General features: G+C 40.9%; 1 protein-coding gene across 1 annotated transcript in view; it reads right to left on the bottom strand.

Annotated features, from left to right (window-relative positions):
* The window catches only part of LMTK3 (lemur tyrosine kinase 3), a 48,064-nt gene that overhangs the window by 26,151 nt on the left and 4,340 nt on the right, over positions 1–17,573 (bottom strand). The window contains exons 2-10 of the mRNA XM_060780424.2: positions 15,773–15,906; positions 15,401–15,551; positions 12,586–12,662; positions 11,059–11,177; positions 9,222–9,309; positions 6,532–6,680; positions 5,367–5,451; positions 5,107–5,228; positions 4,106–4,255 (exon numbers count right to left, since the gene is read on the bottom strand). Of these exons, the coding sequence (XP_060636407.2) occupies positions 4,106–4,255; positions 5,107–5,228; positions 5,367–5,451; positions 6,532–6,680; positions 9,222–9,309; positions 11,059–11,177; positions 12,586–12,662; positions 15,401–15,551; positions 15,773–15,906 (1,075 nt within the window). The remainder of the gene's footprint in view (positions 1–4,105; positions 4,256–5,106; positions 5,229–5,366; positions 5,452–6,531; positions 6,681–9,221; positions 9,310–11,058; positions 11,178–12,585; positions 12,663–15,400; positions 15,552–15,772; positions 15,907–17,573) is intronic.

The following is a 17,573-nucleotide window of genomic DNA, read 5'->3' as shown; positions in this document are numbered from 1 at the left end:
AATGTCCATTAGTGATCACCTATCCTACTATTGTTAGAAACCAATTCAGGATAGAGACACTGTTGGAGAGGTGTGGGTGTTATTCTGTTTAAATTCATATTAAATGAGGATGTCAGTTATGATTGTCTACTTTTAATTTTTTTGTTATTTTCTATTTGGTATTAAGTCTATAGTAATATCTGTTCTATTTTCTGTGGTGTGTTGTGTTTAGATGTAATTTGTTATATGTCTCTTTGTTGGCATTGAATGTTTGCTATAATTGTTGGAAGCTGCCCTGAGTCCCTCTGGGGTAATAGGGTGGTCTAATGCCGCAACTCCTTAACACAGTCCTTGATGTGGTGACCCCCAACCATAACATTATTTTTGTTGCTACTTCGTAACTGCAATTTTGCTACTGTTATGAATCGTAATTTAATATCTGATATGCAGGATGTATTTTCATTCACTGAATTGGTACAAATACTCGATACATCCAAATTTGAATACTGGTGGGGTTGGGGGGAAGGATTGATTTGTCATTTGGGAGTTGTAGTTGCTGAGATGTATAGTTCACCTAAAATCAGTGAGCATTCTGAACTCCCCCAATGATAGAATTGGGCCAAACTTGGCACACAGAACTCCATGACCAAAAGAAAATACTGGAAGGGTATTATGGGCATTGACCTTGAGTTTGGGAGTTGTAGTTCACCTACATCCAGAGTGCACTGTGGACTCACACAATGATGGATCTGGATCAAAGTTGGCACAAAAAAACCCATATTCCCATATGTGGTGGAGTTTAGGGAAAACAGACCTTGACATTTGGGAGTTGTAGTTGCTGTAGTTGCTGGGATATATAGTTTTATAGATTTATAGTTCAGCTTCAATCAAAGAGCATTCCGAACCCCACCAGCAATAGAATTGGGCCAATTTCCCACACAGAACCCCCATGACCAACAGAAAATACTGTGTTTTCTGATGGTCTTTGGCAACCCCTCTGACACCCCCTTGTGACCCTCCCAGGGGTCCCAACCCCCAGGTTGAAAAACGCTGGTTTAAAACAAGGCGAGCAGCACAATGGTGCTTTCACAATGCAATCTCTTTAGGGTTAATTTCCAGAAAAACCGTAGTGTTCAGGAAAAGTTTAAAGAGTAAGTAAAGAAGAAATATACAGGAATTGGGAGAGTAAAATACAAAATCAGAACTACATGGAGGAGATAATGGGAAAATTGTGATGTGGTGTGTGTTCAACTTCCTGATATGAGTGGGAAGTGAGAGAGGTTCCATAATAGCATAATTGTGCAATTGTTAACTTCCAGTTACATACAACCTCAAATCATTAAAGGAAGGTGAGAGGTGTAAATGGTATTGTCATTTTTCAAGTGCGAGAAAGCAAACACGGGAATTAACACCTCTGAAGCACAAAAGCAGTGATGCTCGAAAGACAACATTGTTTTTTTCGCCACCTTTCAGAGTACAAGAAAAGTGCTTTTCAAAGAGAACGACCTGAAACAACTGACTACTGTAGTGTGATAAGCATCTTAGAAATGAGCCTTTCCTCACCCTAGCGAGAGGTGATGAGGATTGATTTTGGGTCCTTCTGCAAGTAATGCGTGCGCTCTCCTCCTTCTCCACTACAGCCGCTCCATTTAAGCAACAACTTAAAGAGTAATTAAGAGGGCATCAAAACATTCTGCAGTAGACAAAATCAATACCCTCTCTCTTCTTATTAACATTCCATTAAGAGGTGCCCAATAACAATGGAGAGGGAGAACGTACAGGCTTCAAAACAAAATGAGAAAGAAAGACAATGTCTTGTTGAAGGCTTTCATGGCTGGATTCACTGGGTTGTTGTGGGTTTTTTGGGCGGTATGGCTACGCTCTAGAAGTATTCTATCCTGACGTTTTGCCTGCATCTATGGCAGGCATCCTCAGAAGTTGTGAAGTATATTGGAAACTAAGCATTCCACTTTTCCTAGTTTCCAATTTTCCTAGTTTCCAACAGACCTCACAACCAACAGCCACATGACTTTGGAGGCATCTACAGACAACAGCAGCTCTTAATGATTCGAAATAGAGATAAGAACCACCCCCCAGAGTTGGACATGACTACTAGAGTTAATGTCAAGGGGAAACCTTTACCTTTACCTATAGTGTTGTTACTGTTTTCTATATCATGGGCTGTCAGGATCTATTTGTAGGAAAGACAAGTTGAATATTGTCGTTCATGACAGCGTTGACAGGCAAAATGCAGTAACTGCACGTACTTTTTTGGTATGTTTCTCAGCATCAATATATTGTTGAAGGCTTTCATGGCTGGAATCACTGGGTTGTTGTAGGTTTTTTCAGGCTATATGGCCATGTTCTAGAGGCATTCTCACCTGACGTTTCGCCTGCATCTATGGCAAGCATCCTCAGAGGTAGTGAGGTCACTACCTCTGAGGATGCTTGCCTTACATGCAGGTGAAACGTCAGGAGAGAATGCCTCTAGAACATGACCATATAGCCCGAAAAAACCTACAACAACCCAGTTTCTTAGCATCATTTTCTAATTCTACTTTTTGTGTACTGAATCATGGCTAGTCCCAGAGAATTCTATAAGGATGGTTACTGAGTATAGTCCTCAATATTCTGAAATGTGGGGAGGAATCAATTTACTTTGGGTTTTTTTGTCTTGAAAGAACAATATTTAAAATAGTCTAAGACAGCGTTTCTCAACCTGGGGGTTGTGAGCCCTGGGTGGGAGGTCACAAAGGGGTGGCAGAGGGATCACCAAACACCATGAGAAAACACAGTATTTCCATTGACCATGGGCATTCTGTGTGGGAAGTTTGGCCCAATTCTATCGTTGGTGGGGTTCAGAAGGCTCTTTGATTGCAGGTGAACTATAAATCCCAGCAACTACAACTCAAATGTCAAGTCTATTTTCCCCAAACTCCACCAATGTTCACACTTGGGTATATTGGGTGCTTGTGCCAAGTTTGGTCCAGATCCATCATTCTTTGAGTCCACAGTGCTCTCTGGATGTAGGTGAACTACGTCTCCAAAATTCAAGGTCAATTCCCACCAAACCCTTCCAGTATTTTCTGTTGGCCATGGGAGTCCTGTGTGCCAAGTTTCGTTCAATTCCATTGTTGGTGGAGTTCAGAATTCTCTTTGATTGTAGGTGAACTATAAATCCCGGGAACTACAACTCCCAAATGACAAAATCAATCCCCCCCACCCAATGCCACCAGTATTCATATTTGGGCGTATCGGGTATTTGTGCCAAATTTGGTCCAATGAATAAAAATACATCCTCATATAAGATATTTACATGACAATTCATAACAGTAGCAACATTACAGTTATGAAGGATCAACAAAAATAATGTTATGGTTGAGGGTCACCACAACATGAGGAACTGTATTAAGGGGTCGCGGCATTAGGAAGGTTGAGAAACACTGGTCTAAGAAATTGGGCATGCACAAAGGAAACCTATATGTGCGATTTCACAGACACAACGAAGAAGAAAATGCATATCCACAAAAAAAAAGGAATTGGGACATCTGCTGGAAAGATAGTCTTGAAACATAAAGCTCAAGCATTGCAGGAGGGAGTTAATTTGCAGCCGGGTAGTCGGAAAATACAAAATCCAAGGAGAAAAGTAATTCATAGATTACCAAAGTTGTAACTGAAGTGGTAAAGGAAGAAGAGATGGGGAAAAGGTGAAACAAAGTACCACACCAGAAGAAAATCCGCCAGAATGACAGTATAGGGAGAGAGATGGGTGGATAGCCAGAGGAACAGTGGAGGAACACAGAGAAGGGGAGAATGGAAAACATTAGGAGAAAACCAGAATGTCAACAATGACTTTAATGTCCCAGGCAACAACCCAAACCACAAGCAATGCAGGAAAAAACAATGGATGCTGATCAAGATGTAGAAGAACCATGAAAAAACATAATAGCTGATGGGTCTTACAGGAGTTTCGAAAAGTTATCTGGGGAGATTAAAATGACCCAAGAGTTTACACAATGGATTTTGGGAGTTGTGATCTAGAACGCCCCTTTTTTGAGTTCCGGATCTTCTTGGGAGGCAACCACAGGCTACACAGATTTGTCGGCATGTGCCAGAGAGGACTCACCAATAGTCAGAGTAAGGAAGCTTAAGGCGAGGCTTGGCCAGTTTCATCTGCTGCTCCTTGACGACAAAAGTCAGCACTTCCTCATCAGAGAGGTGCCGGTAAGGCTGGGAGCCAAATTCAAAGAGCTCCCAGATGGTCACTCCCATCGACCTGGCCAAGAAAGCAAACAGAGAGATCAAGACAGAGAAAAGGGTAACTTTCCACTCCAATCAGTTGTAGTAGCAGAAAGGAATACTAAAAGCGTTGCCTTAACCTTCCAGCAGAAATTGATGATAGAATCATGCTGGAGACCTAAAGAAAACACTTTTCTAGGCATCACAAGGTCTGCCTGAATGATTCAATGTGGCAATTGTCATCGGAAATTGTTTTTAAGTGCAGACCAAGGTGTTTAGGCACTACACCCTGTGTGCCAATCACCACTGGGACCAACTTGATTGGCTTATTAAACATTCTTCACAAACTTTGTTCAATCTGCTTGTGTAATAAGCAAGTCTTAAAGAATACTTTAATTTTGCAAGTGGATTCAGGTTGGAAACCTATTATTGTGAATTTTAAAATATAGTATATTGGTTTCATAGGGACCCCTGGTGGTGCAGCGGGTTAAACCACTGACCTGCTGAACTTGCTGATTGAAAGGTTGGCAGTTCGAATCCGGAGAGCAGAGTGAGCTCCCGCTGTTAGCCCCAGCTTCTGCCAACTTAGCTCGAAAACATGCAAATGTGAGTAGATCAATAGGTGCCGCTTCTATGGGAAGGTAACGGTACTCCATGCAGTCATGCTGCCCACATGACCTTGGAGGTGTCTATGGACAACGCTGCCTCTTTGCCTTAGCACCACCTCCCAGAGTTGGACTCAACTAGAATTAATGTCAAGAGGAAACCTTCATCTTTATTGTATTGATTTCATCCCCAAACCAGTTGGATGATGGATTTCTGTTGAAGTGTGATTAAGAATTTTGCTATGCATCTGTGTGTGGCAGAGGGGGAATCTTTGGGACTCACCAAACATTGCTCTCCTTGGTTTGATCCACAACAATGAGGTTCCCATGCATCTCATCCAACAACTCTGGAGCAACCCAACGCAAAGGGATCCAGAGCCTGTCCGGAGTGATGTAATAATCTTCCTATTAAATGCAAATGGCAAACAGTGTTGAGGCAGATTCTCCAAAACCAGAACTGACCATCTGTACATTCCAAGGTTTCACAGATGACAGTGTAAGGATTTAACACCTATAGAATCTCATGGCATGGCCAGTCCATACCTTGTAATTGTTGTGAGATAGGCCATAGTCTCCAACCCTCACTGTGAGGTCAGAAGTCAGTAAGCAGTTCCGAAGCGCCAGATCACTAAAAAAAAGGATAGTGATTCCTCAATTAGAGTGAAGATGGGGTGCAGGGAGAATGAACAGGCTATTTTCACAAGCTTTTACTCTCACAAGCACTCCAATGGTTATAACAAAAACAGAAGAAGGAACAGGTTGCTCTTTGTTAAATATTGTATTTATTTTTCTTCCACTCTTCCTCCAAGATGCTATAGTGAGATATATGTCATCCCCTCTCAGTGTAATTGACAGAGATTGGCTCTCTTCAAAAAGGAATGAGAAACTATAGAAGGGAATCTGGGTTTACTGGGAAACATATTATTATTATTATTATTATTATTATTATTATTATTATTTTACTCACACAAAAACACAGTATGACACAGCAAATGAGATATATATGCTGGATTTTGTATTACAAAATCACAAGTCGAACATTTCCCAAGTGTTTAGGACTGTGTGATTTATTATTATTATTATTATTATTATTATTATTATTATTATTATTAGATACACAACAAGATTAGCACAGTAAACAAGATCACTATGATGGCTGTTGTATTGGATCACAAGTTGGACACTTCCTAAGGACTATGTGATGTTTCGGCAAATAATGCGTGCAGATCTGAATAGGGTGGCCTTTTGCAGCTGATGGATGGTAATTTTGTCAGTGCTGATTGTTTTCAAGTGCTGGCTAAGGTCTTTGGGTACTGCACCCAGTGTGCCGATCACTACTGGGACCACCTTTACTGATTTGTGCCATAGTCTTTGCAGTTCAATCTTTATATTCTCGTATCATGTTAGCATTATTATTATTATTATTATTATTATTATTATTCAACCTATCAGGCTCCAAAAGGAGGCCCTTGAAGACCTCCAAAGTCCTTATTCAGCTTTATCCCTAACTAAATGAACATAATTTAGCTCCTAGGATTATCATATCATCGGACATAAATGGATAAATAAATGAAGATATCAAAATCCACTTTCATGAGGAAAATCTTGGATTTCTGAATGCAATCCCCCCAGAATATATTTATATATCGGTCTACATCTCCCTCCAGAGGAACACAGGAATCTTCATCGCAAACACTTGCTGCCCTACCTGTGGATGTAGTTGTTTTTATGCAAGTGCAACACTCCCAGTGTGATCTCATAGGCCATGCGCTGCAGTGTGCTCAGGTCCCGGGTTAGCAAATCTGGGGTCATCCCATCCGCTTTGCGTTGAGCTCGAAGGTAACGCTTCAAATCTCCCTGGAGACACATGGGAGGAGAAGATGGGACAAGTGAAGTTAACTAAAAGAGCACAATCTTTGCACTAAATCCCAGAAGACTGTCCAAAATCCTACCACCTTACTACCTAACTGAGAGTGCATCTGCACTGTAGAATTAATGCAATTTGACACCACTTAAATTTCCATGGCTCAATGCAATGGAATCCTGTTATAGTTTTAGGAGTTTTAGTTTTAGAAAGTATTATAGTTTTAGACGGTATTTAGCCTTCTCTGCCAAAAAGTGTTGATGCTTCACCAAACTACAACTCTTGGGATTCCACAGAATTAAGCCATGGCAGTTCAAGTAGTGTCAAACTTCATTAATTCTACAGCGTAGATGCAGCGAAGAAGGAAATGCAGATGTTTGCTTCTTACTACAGTTCTACCCACACTTTCTATCAGATTTTTTTAATGTGATTATATTATCAAACATATTTAGAAGATGGGACCTACTCTGAGCAGACAATTTATATATCGAATAAATCAAATCTAACCACACAACCCACCCAAATTCACATCCTTTTCATAGCTCGTTATGCAAGAGCCTTCCAGTATGGTGACTGTGTAAGGCCTGATCTAGGTTCCTTTGGTCGATTTTCAGATCACACATTTTTTAAAAATAAGACCTGTAAGTATGCAAAAATGCATAGACAGCACCCAGTTGCTATTTAAATCCACTGTTGACATGTGATATTCTGCCAGTCAAGCACTGGAATCAAGGACAGATGCTATGCCCTCGTTTCAGGTATTTTATTTTATAAATAATTTGATTTTATAGCTATTTAATTACTTCAATATACTAAGCCATGGCATTTAGGTTCCGGATGTTCTGCCGAACTATACCTGCCCATCGTTTCCTGATTTCCATTTGATCTATAATGGAAATTTCCAACTTCAGGATTGTTTGAAATAATCAAAATACAAAACTTTCCTCCACAACCATCTCCCTTCACTGCTCTTAGAACACGTATAGGTAAAGTTAATGTTTTACCCTTGACATTAAGTCCAGTCATGTCTGACTCTGGGGGGTGGTGCTCATCTCCATTTCTTAGCCGAAGAGCCAGCGTTGTCCGTAGATGCCTCCAAGGTCATGTGGCTGGCATGACTGCATGGAGCGCCATTACCTTCCCGCTGGAGTGGTACCTATTGATCTACTCACATTTCATGTTTTCGAACTGCTGTTGGCAGAAGCTGGTGCTAACAGCAGGAGCTCACCCTGCTCCCCAGATCTGAACCTGCGACCTTTCAATCAGCAAGTTCAGCAGCTCAGCACTTTAACCCACTGTGCCATCAGGGGCTCCTTGGGACACTTATAGTATCATAGAATCCTAGAGCTGGAAGAGACCTTGTGGGCCATCCAGTCCAACCCACTGCCAAAAAGCAGGAAAATCGCATTCAGAGTTTAAAATGTCTGTGCAGAGGAGCTCTTCTCCCAAAATTCTTGCCTAAAGTTATAGCTGAACCCTTTACAAAATAAAGCAGTGGTGGATCAGGGATGGGGGAGAAAGAGGTCCTGAAGCCAGACCCATATTAGAAGACCTGCAGTGCCAGAAAAATTCTCAATGCATATCCAGACTGCATAAATACCTAATAATTTATGGCATTTGTAGTTTGGGGCATCACTAGAGTTCTCTAACTGGGAAATCGAAATATGTCACTGAACTACAAATCATAGAATCATAGAGTTGGAAGAGACCTCATGGGCCATCCAGTCCAACCTCCTGCCAAGAAGCAGGAAAATCGTATTTCAAAGCACCCCCAAAAGATGGCCATCCAGCCTCTGCTTAAAAGCCTCCAAAGAAGTAGCCTCCACCACACTCCAGGGAAGAGAGTTCCACTGCTGAACATATGCATATACGTATGTCTGTGTGTATGTATGAGCATGTGTGTATTTATTTACAGTATTTATATTCCGCCCTTTTCACCCCACAGGGGATTCAGGGCAGATAACAATGCACATATACATGGCAAACATTCAATGCCATAGACACACAACATATATAGACAGACACACAGAGGCTATTTAACTTTCCAGCTTCATGAGGGTTTGCTTTGAATTCTGACCACCAGGGGAGCTGTCGTTTCGCTGTCTACTTGTGACACCAATGGAGTACTTCCTCATTCTTTTGCACACTGCTGGAAATTTTTATGGTGTCGCAAATTAGTTAAATTAGCCTCCCCACATAAGCAGTACCCAAATTTCCTACTTGACAGATTCAACTGTCTTTCGGGCTGCAAAGGTTGACAACAAGCTAGACAAATGGTCGGGAGCTTACTCCGACCCGGGCTGGCTTCGAACTCATGACCTTTCAGTCAGTAGTGATTTTAATGCAGCTGATTCCCAATCAACTGCGCCACAACCCAGTACATATATATATATCTAGTTTGTGTGTGTGTGTATGACCAATCCAAGTAGAGGTGGTGAGCAGGAATGCAACAAGGAATTCTTCTTCCACACACAAACGAGAAATTGTGAGAATGGTTTTCTTGTCTTCGTTTATGTTGGCTCATGTCTACTCACCAGTTGGCAGAATTCCATGATAAGCAAGTAAGGAATGGTCTCTGTGCAAAGGCCGAGGCACTGCAATATGTTTGGATGTTGGAGGCTTCTTGAGAGCAAGGAATAGTTCGAGAGAGGCAGGAAAAGGGGGAGAAAAAAATAGGAAGGTTTGACACAATTCATCCCAAAAATGAGACAACATTTTTTGGGGAGTCTGCTTCTGAAGAACCAAAGCATACCCCAAACATTGTGCAATCTATGACTTCTACACATTTCTTTGCCAAGGACCATCTCCTAGTATCTCATCAAGAATGACTGAAAGAGAGTAATCTTGTCTCACTACTTCCTCACTGCCATGAATAGAAGAAGTCAAACTTAGCTAAATAAATATTTCATATATGGGGCAGAATTGGGGTGGGACATAAACAACACTTAATGTAGCATTGTTGAAGGCTTTCATGGTTGGAATCACTGAGTTGTTGTTGGTTTTTGGGGCTATATGGCCATGTTCTAGAAGCATTCTCGCCTGACCTCACAACCTCCGAGGATGCTTGCCATAGATGCAGGTGAAATGTCAGGAGAGAATGCTTGTAGAACATGGCCATATAGCCCGAAAAACCTACAACAACTTAATGTCGTATGTTTGCCTGGATCCTCCTTTGTAGAACCCTTCTCCTGAAAACTTCTAGCTGACTAAATAAGTAATCTAAATGCTTTTTAAACAAAAGATGCACAGTCTGTTTCGATATGCATGCACATATTTGAACTTTTGGAAGCTATCATACAGAACAGAGCATGAAAATAATTAGATATGCATTACGAGTTATTTGCACTGTATTCCTTTTTGAATAATGGAGAAATAACGATCACATTATGGCTACAACATTATAGTGAGTATCATTTCTTTTGCAGTGTGATTGTGGCTTAATTATTTTTATAGTTAGGTAAAGATAAAGGTTTTCCCCTGACATTAAGTACAGTCGTGTCTGACTCTGGGGATTGGTGCTCATCTCCATTTCTAAGCTGAAGAGCCAGCGTTGTTCATAGACACCTCCAAGGTCATGTGGCCAGCATGACTGCATGGAGCACCATTATAGTTATAAAGGGTATAATCATACTACTTAGGTATATTTTTATTTATTATTTATGTATGGTATTTCTATCCTGCCTTTCTCAAGCCCGAAGGCAACTCAGTCAAGTGGCCTGTAGTAATCACAGTCAAGTGGCTTGTAGTAATCGGGTATTTCAAGTTCAAGTTTAAATTTATCCTATGCTTAGACCATAGCTCTTTCACATATAAGGCAAATAGATAAATACATGAAACCAGATTATTAAATACAATATAAAATACACAATTAAAATCCTATAAATCATTAAAATGCTACATATATGTCTCTTTTTGCCCTGGCAGCACAAAAAATCTGGGCAAGACTTATTTCCGATATTGCAGTTGACTGTGCTGAGCTGCTTTTAAGTAATAGTGGCTGTTTATATAGTTTTAATAATGCGGTGTCTATTTGGTTTTACCTGGTTTTTAATTACGCAGGTGCTAGTCTATGTAGTATTTTAAGAACGCATCTCACCATTGATATTTAAATAACTAAAAATAACTGCTTAAGTTATATTGCACAATGAAAAGGTAAATGATTAATTAGATATACTAGTAACTTTTTTTTTTTTGAAATCTTGGAAATGCAACTGCAACTAAATATTTTAAAAATTCCAATCTCAGGGACAATGGATACAATTATCTGAGATGTCTAACTTGGCATTACAACAGTATGTTGTAACAATATCCCATGTCCTATAGTAATAAGATATGTTATTTTTGGGTGAGAATATGGTTCTCACTCCTTACCGATAGGGCTGGGCCTCTGATATGAATTTCCTCTGTTCAAGTGGCCCAGCATTCACCCGTAACTCCTTCACCACCACCTGTGCAGGGGTGAAATCGGAGAATATTTCACCCAGAATTACCTATGAAACAGAAGAAATGGAGATGGCTGTGAAAATCTGCTCCAAGGTTATGCACAAAGACCAGTTATATGCCTCAAATCTCATCAAGTCTTAAGGGGTTATATAGCCTATTAGTAAGTTCAAAGCCTTAGGCTTACAAATTATTACTATCGTCGTCGTCGTCATCATCATCATCATCATCATCATCATCATCATCATCATCATTGTTATTTGATACACAAGATTAGTGCACAGCAAACAGGATCACAATGCTGGCTTTTCTATTTGATCACACGTCGGACACTTCCCAAGTGTCTAGGACTATGTGATGCAACAGCGAATAATGCGAGTAGGGTGATGACTTGCAACTGACAGATGGTAATTTTATCAGCGCCGATTGTTTTTAAGTGCTGGCCAAGGTCTTTAGGCACTGCACCCGGTGTGCCAATCACCACTGGGACCAGCTTTACTGGTTTGTGCCAGATTCTGTGCGTAAGCTTTTCTAGTTGCTTCTTGTCAATTCTGCTGTCACCTGGAATTGCAACAACGATCCATACTTGTTTTTTAACACGATCGTGAGGTCAGGAGTATTGTGCTCCAAAACTCTGTCAGTCTGAATTTGGAAGTCCCAGAGAAGTTTGATGTGTTCATTTTCTGTAACTTTTTCAGGCTTGTGATCCCACCAGTTCGTTGTCACAGGCAGATGGTGTTTGTGGCACAAGTTCCAGTGGATCATCTGAGCAAGTATTATTATTATTATTATTATTACTATTATTATTATTATTATTATTATTATTGATTATATTCTGCTTTTTGTCCACAAAGGAGACTCAAATAAAAATAGCTTAATGTATTGTTGAAGGCTTTCATGGCCAGAATCACTGGGTTGTTGTAGGTTTTTCCGGGCTATATGGCCATGTTCTAGAGGCATTTTTTCCTGACGTTTCGCCTGCATCTATGGCAAGCATCCTCAGAGGTAGTGAGGTCTGTTGGAAGTAGGAAAATGGGTTTATATATCTGTGGAATGACCAGGGTGGGACAAAGGACCTTTGTCTGCTGGAGCTAGGTTGAATGTCTCAGCTGACCACCTTGATTAGCATTTAATGGCTTGGAAGTGCCTGGGGGGAATATTTTGTTGAGAGTGATTTGATGTGCCTGATTGTTTACTCTCTGTTGTTTTGCTGTTGTGATTTTTGAGTTTTTTAATACTGGTAGCCAGATTTTGTTCATTTATAATAGCTTAGTTCTTGGGTACCTGAAAGGATGCCTCTAACGACATGAGAAGCTAAACTGGTAAGCGCTAGACATAACAAGAAGGTGAAGGGAAATGAGGTTCTCAAAAGTGGCTGGTTTTTTAAAAAGCCAAATGCATTTTAGAAATAAAATTGGTCCTTCTGGGGTAAGATAATCTGCAAGATGTCTTGCTCACCTTTCCAAACCAGCCATTTCCAATCTCCTGCAAGTAACTGAGGTGTTGTCTGCTTAGTCCCAGGTGCTTCACCAGATCTGCAAGAAGGATACAAATATTTCAGAAAAGAAATCAAAAGCTATTCCAAGGCTTCAGTTTAAACCCATTTATCTTTAAGGTCCCCCATGCCCTAAAGTTACTAGACAACACTGTGTTGAGAGATACATTAGGCAAGCTTAAGAAGACCCTGAAAGCCAAGACACATAAAGTATGTTTGTTTACATTGCAAATGGAAATCATTTTCAGATCAGTCCAACTGTTATGGCAACCAATCAAGAGCTTTGATTGGTAGTTCTCTGAGTATATCCAGTTAGCACGTCCTTAAAATTGAAATTATAAGTTTCTGTGGGTGAAGCCACCACTGTTAGATGACTTGCAAATGTCTGTAAAAATATGAGGTTAACATGAGATGATCAGAATTAAAGCAGGAGTACTTTGAGGAGAGGACTCCTGGATGCTTGAAGGATGAGACTGAATTATCTAAAATGAAACTGTGTTTAGACCAGTGGTTCTCAACCCCTTGGTCTCCAGGTGTTTTGGTCTACAAAGCCCAGAAATCCCAGCCAGTTTACCAGCTGTTAGGATTTCTGGGAGTTGAAGGCCAAAACATCTGGGGACCCACAGGTTGAGAACCACTGGTTAAGAGGATCCAGGATTACTGGATTATCCAATGAGATGAGCAACCCCATCATGCCCAAATGGTTTGGACCACAGTTCACAAAAGTCCAGCCTCACTGACCACTAGTGAAGAATTATGGAACTTGTGCAAAATTTAACTTCAATTAGGAGTAGACCAGAGCAGGGAAACAGAAGAAAAGACAGATTTATAAGTCAAGAAACACTATGAAGGAGAAGCAAAAACTGCTATATTGAAATAAAAAATACATAAGAATTAAGAAAGGAAAAGAATGAGTTAGCCAGAATTCTACAATAATAAGAGCAAGCTATTCACTAGAGGTGGGCGATCCATTAAAAAAAGGTTCAGAAGTCATTCCAAAACAGGGGGGAAGGGGGCACTGGCACTTTGTTTCTAGAGTATTTCTAATATATGCTATTTTGTTACTATTACATTATAGTAACTGTGCATAATTAAATTACAATAATTGGGGAAACTTCAGGGGCTCCTTTCTCCCTCACTTTTAATGCTATTGAGATGAAACTTGCTGCAATGGTAGAACACGTCACCACTGTTAGCCCACCAAATTTCAGAATGTTACAGTCATCAACTAATTTTAGGGGAATTTTAGAATATTTTACAAACATCATTAAAAAATACAAGAGTTATCTACTTGAATTTTCTGTACAATGCACAAGATTACCAGGGCATCAATCCCCAGACGTTTCAGAAGGATTCACACATCTACAGATTTTGGGGGATTTTTAAAATTTTAGACAAAAACAACCCCCCCCCCCCAAAATAAATCGAAACAGCAACCCCATTGAATGTCTGTCTGTTTTTATGACACACAACTTAGCACAGATTTATACCATTACTTACTTACTTTAGTCCTCTTTGCAGATTCAATAATTTTATTTATTATTATTAGACTGACTCTAAATGGCTAGGAACTTTCTGATGTGGAGCACTGCATTCTAGGAAATTTAGTTTAGGGCAGAGCCTTTTGTATTCTGTGTCACAGGGGACCTCCCCTTCCCAAACTACATTTCTAAGAATGCTGTGTTCTCCTGCCCACCTTTGCTAGTCCTGCTCCCAGTGCCTTTTCTTATAGCAATCGAGCCAAAGAAAAACAGGATTAATTTTGAAAACACTTTATGTTATCTTAATGCTTATACTGAAAAATAAATTAACCTTAGGAGGCACCTAAATGTTACAGAATCTTAAGGAAAATGATTGGTGAGTGTTCCGATTCTTAAATCCCACCCCCACCTTTCCTACATGTTTCTAATATCGATTTGTATGCACGAATTTAACAAATTTTATGAATTTTACGATGCTTTCCAATTTATTTGCATATGCCTACTAGTTGGGAGCCCCTGGTGGCGCAGTGGGTTAAACCTCTGAGATGCTGAACTTGCAGACCAAAAGGTTGCAGGTTCAAATCCGGGGGGCGGCATGAGCTCCCGCTGTTAGCCACAGCTTTTGCCAACCTAGCAGTTTGAAAACATGCAAATGTAAGTAGATCAATAGGTACTGCTCCGGTGGGAAGGTAACACCGTTCCATGCAGTCATGCCAGCCACATAACCTTGGAGGTGTCTATGGACAACACCTGTTCTTCAGCTTAGAACTGGAGATGAGCACCAACCCCCAGAGTTGGACACAACTGGACTTAATGTCAGGGGAAAACCTTTACCTTTTACCTACTATTGACGTTATACATAATTAATGGTTTCATTATAAAATGCCGTCGGTTTGCCATATTGCTTTTCCACGCAAAATATGAAGGGGTTTCACCACAAAGGTGCCACAGTTTAGACTGGCACTACCATACGCTCAACAGAAAATGATGACCAAGGAGTGGCTGTCACTACAGCCAGCCCTTCACAGTTGTGGATTTCACTTTTACAGATTTGATTATTCATGGGTTTGATTAATAGGGTCTCCATCAGAATCTCTAGCTCTTCCACTGTGCCTCTATGGTCAACTAGGTCCTCCAACACAACTTCAGCAAAGGTCCTGTGCCCTTAATCCCTGAAAATGTGGCAGGATGATTATAATTTTTTTGCTATCTCTAATAAACAAGACTCATATGATAGATGGGATTTAGGATGAAGAGATAATTAACACCATCTCCTCTCCTCCCATAAAAATCTTACCAGTTTTGGGCATCTGTTGGTTAGAGGATGGGAGCGAGACCTCGGAGAGTGGCAGGATGTAGACATCTGGGATAGATTGAGAAGAGGATGTCTCCTCTGCAGGTGGTGTGTACTCTCCAGAATATTCTTCTCCATCTGGGTTCTCAAATTCCTAGTAGGAATGAGAAGTGAGGGTAAGGATCCCTTAAATATATGTACCCAAGTCAATCTTGAGATCAACCAAGGGGTTGTTAGATGTAGCTTTAGTTAATAAACGGAATGCAAATCATTCTCTTTTTTATTTTAGTGCAGAGTTAAGGATAAAAATAAATGCCTCAAGACTCTAGAGAAAATATGTCACGCCCACCTTTACAGCTCCACAACCTGGCTTACCTTAAACCCCACGTCGCCCCGCTTGCAGCAAAGGCAGGTGAGGAGGAGGAAGATAAATGCCAGCAAGCCTGAGCAGGAAATGAGGACCACGGCATAGGGAGGGGCCAAAGGGGCCCGACCCTGGGATAATCCATCTGGAGGGAAAGCAAGAAATGGAAGACAGTCATTCAACCTTCGGTGACATCCATTTATTTATTTATGGCATTTCTATCCCGCCTTTCTCGAACCCGAAGTAGACTCAAGGTGGCTTACAACCAGGCAGCAATTCGATGCCCGAACAATATGCAATGAAAATGGCATTTACACAGAATTAAAAATACATTAAATAAAACCTTTATAAACATATAAAACCAATGCCTTCGTTGTAAGTTTCATTATCCAAAATTCGTCGTCTGAGCTGTTCCAATGTTTACATCCATCTGATTTTGTGTTTGACTGTTGCATTAGATTCCGAATGCTTGTTTAAATAGCCGCATTTTCACTTTTTTCTGGAAGGTCAAGAGGGAGGGGGCTGATGTAATATCCCTGGGGAGGGCATTCCACAACTGAGGGGCCACCACTGAGAAGGCCTTGTCTCTCGTCCCAGCCAGTCCCAAAGAAGTGAAAACTGTGGAATTCACAGAAGAAACTGGAGAAATGTCTTAAATAATAGTCTTTTCTTAAAGATTATATTATTGTATTAGTTTAAAATCCTGAAGTCTATGTATCACAAAAACAACCACTTTAAAGCTTCTTGAGATGGGCCTCCAGCTTTCTCAACTAGCAGAAGCAGGATCGAAAAGCCACAATAAACGAATAATACCTTTATTGGAACGAATTGAAGTATCCCACAGTATTTAGGAAAGGTACGTTGATCACCAGGACTCACAGACTTCCCCAGCCACAATGGCCAATATCACTTTCAGATTTCCCAGAACCCAACGCAATTGAATGCAGCTCATGTTTTTAAAGTTTGTAAACAGGCTGATCCCACGTTTGAGGGTATCCTTGGGCAGCTGTCTTCTTCCCCCATCCTGATGCAACCAGGAAAATGGAAATATTGATTGCAGCCATAGATAAGTAAACCAGTGATTCTCTACTGCAGTGGTTCTCAACCTGTGGGTCCCCAGATGTTTTGGCCTTCAACTCCCAGAAATCCTAACAGTTGGTAAACTGGCTAGGATTTCTGGGAGTTGTAAGCCCAAACAACTGGGGACCCACAAGTTGAGAACCACTACTCTACTGAGTAACAAGTTAAACCCCAACACCCATCTCCACTTTATGCTCCCCTCCAATAAGTTGTCCATATATTGGGGAGCTTTGGGAGCATGCTATGATGCTCAACCTAACATTCATAGAGCATTAAATTCCTGAATAGGGCATGTCCAGCAATCACTATCAACAATCGTATCCCAGAAAGATAAACCTTTGCGCTAGCAGGACTGAAGATCTACAGGTCGGAAGTTCGAATCTGGGGAGAGTGCGGATGAGCTCTCTCTGTCAGCTCTAGATCCCCATGCGGGGACATGAGAGAAGCCTCCCACAAGGATGGTAAAACATCAAAGCATCCAGGTGCCGTCCCCTGGACAACATCCTTGTACACCAGTGGTTCTCAACCTGTGGGTCCCCAGGTGTTTTGACCTACAACTCCCAGAAATCCCAGCCAGTTTACCGGCTGTTAGGATTTCTGGGAGTTGAAGGCCAAAACACCTGGGGACCCACAGGTTTAGAACCACTGTTGTAGACGGCCAATTCTCTCACACTAGAAGCAACTTGTAGTTTCTCAAGTCGCTCCAGACACACACAAAATCCAAGAAAACCT

The sequence above is a fragment of the Anolis sagrei genome, chromosome 6 (genome assembly GCF_037176765.1).
Source record: "Anolis sagrei isolate rAnoSag1 chromosome 6, rAnoSag1.mat, whole genome shotgun sequence".
In the NCBI taxonomy this organism is placed as follows: domain Eukaryota; kingdom Metazoa; phylum Chordata; class Lepidosauria; order Squamata; family Dactyloidae; genus Anolis; species Anolis sagrei.
Note: the sequence above shows the minus strand (reverse complement) of the source record. Positions and strands in the feature narration are given on the sequence as shown.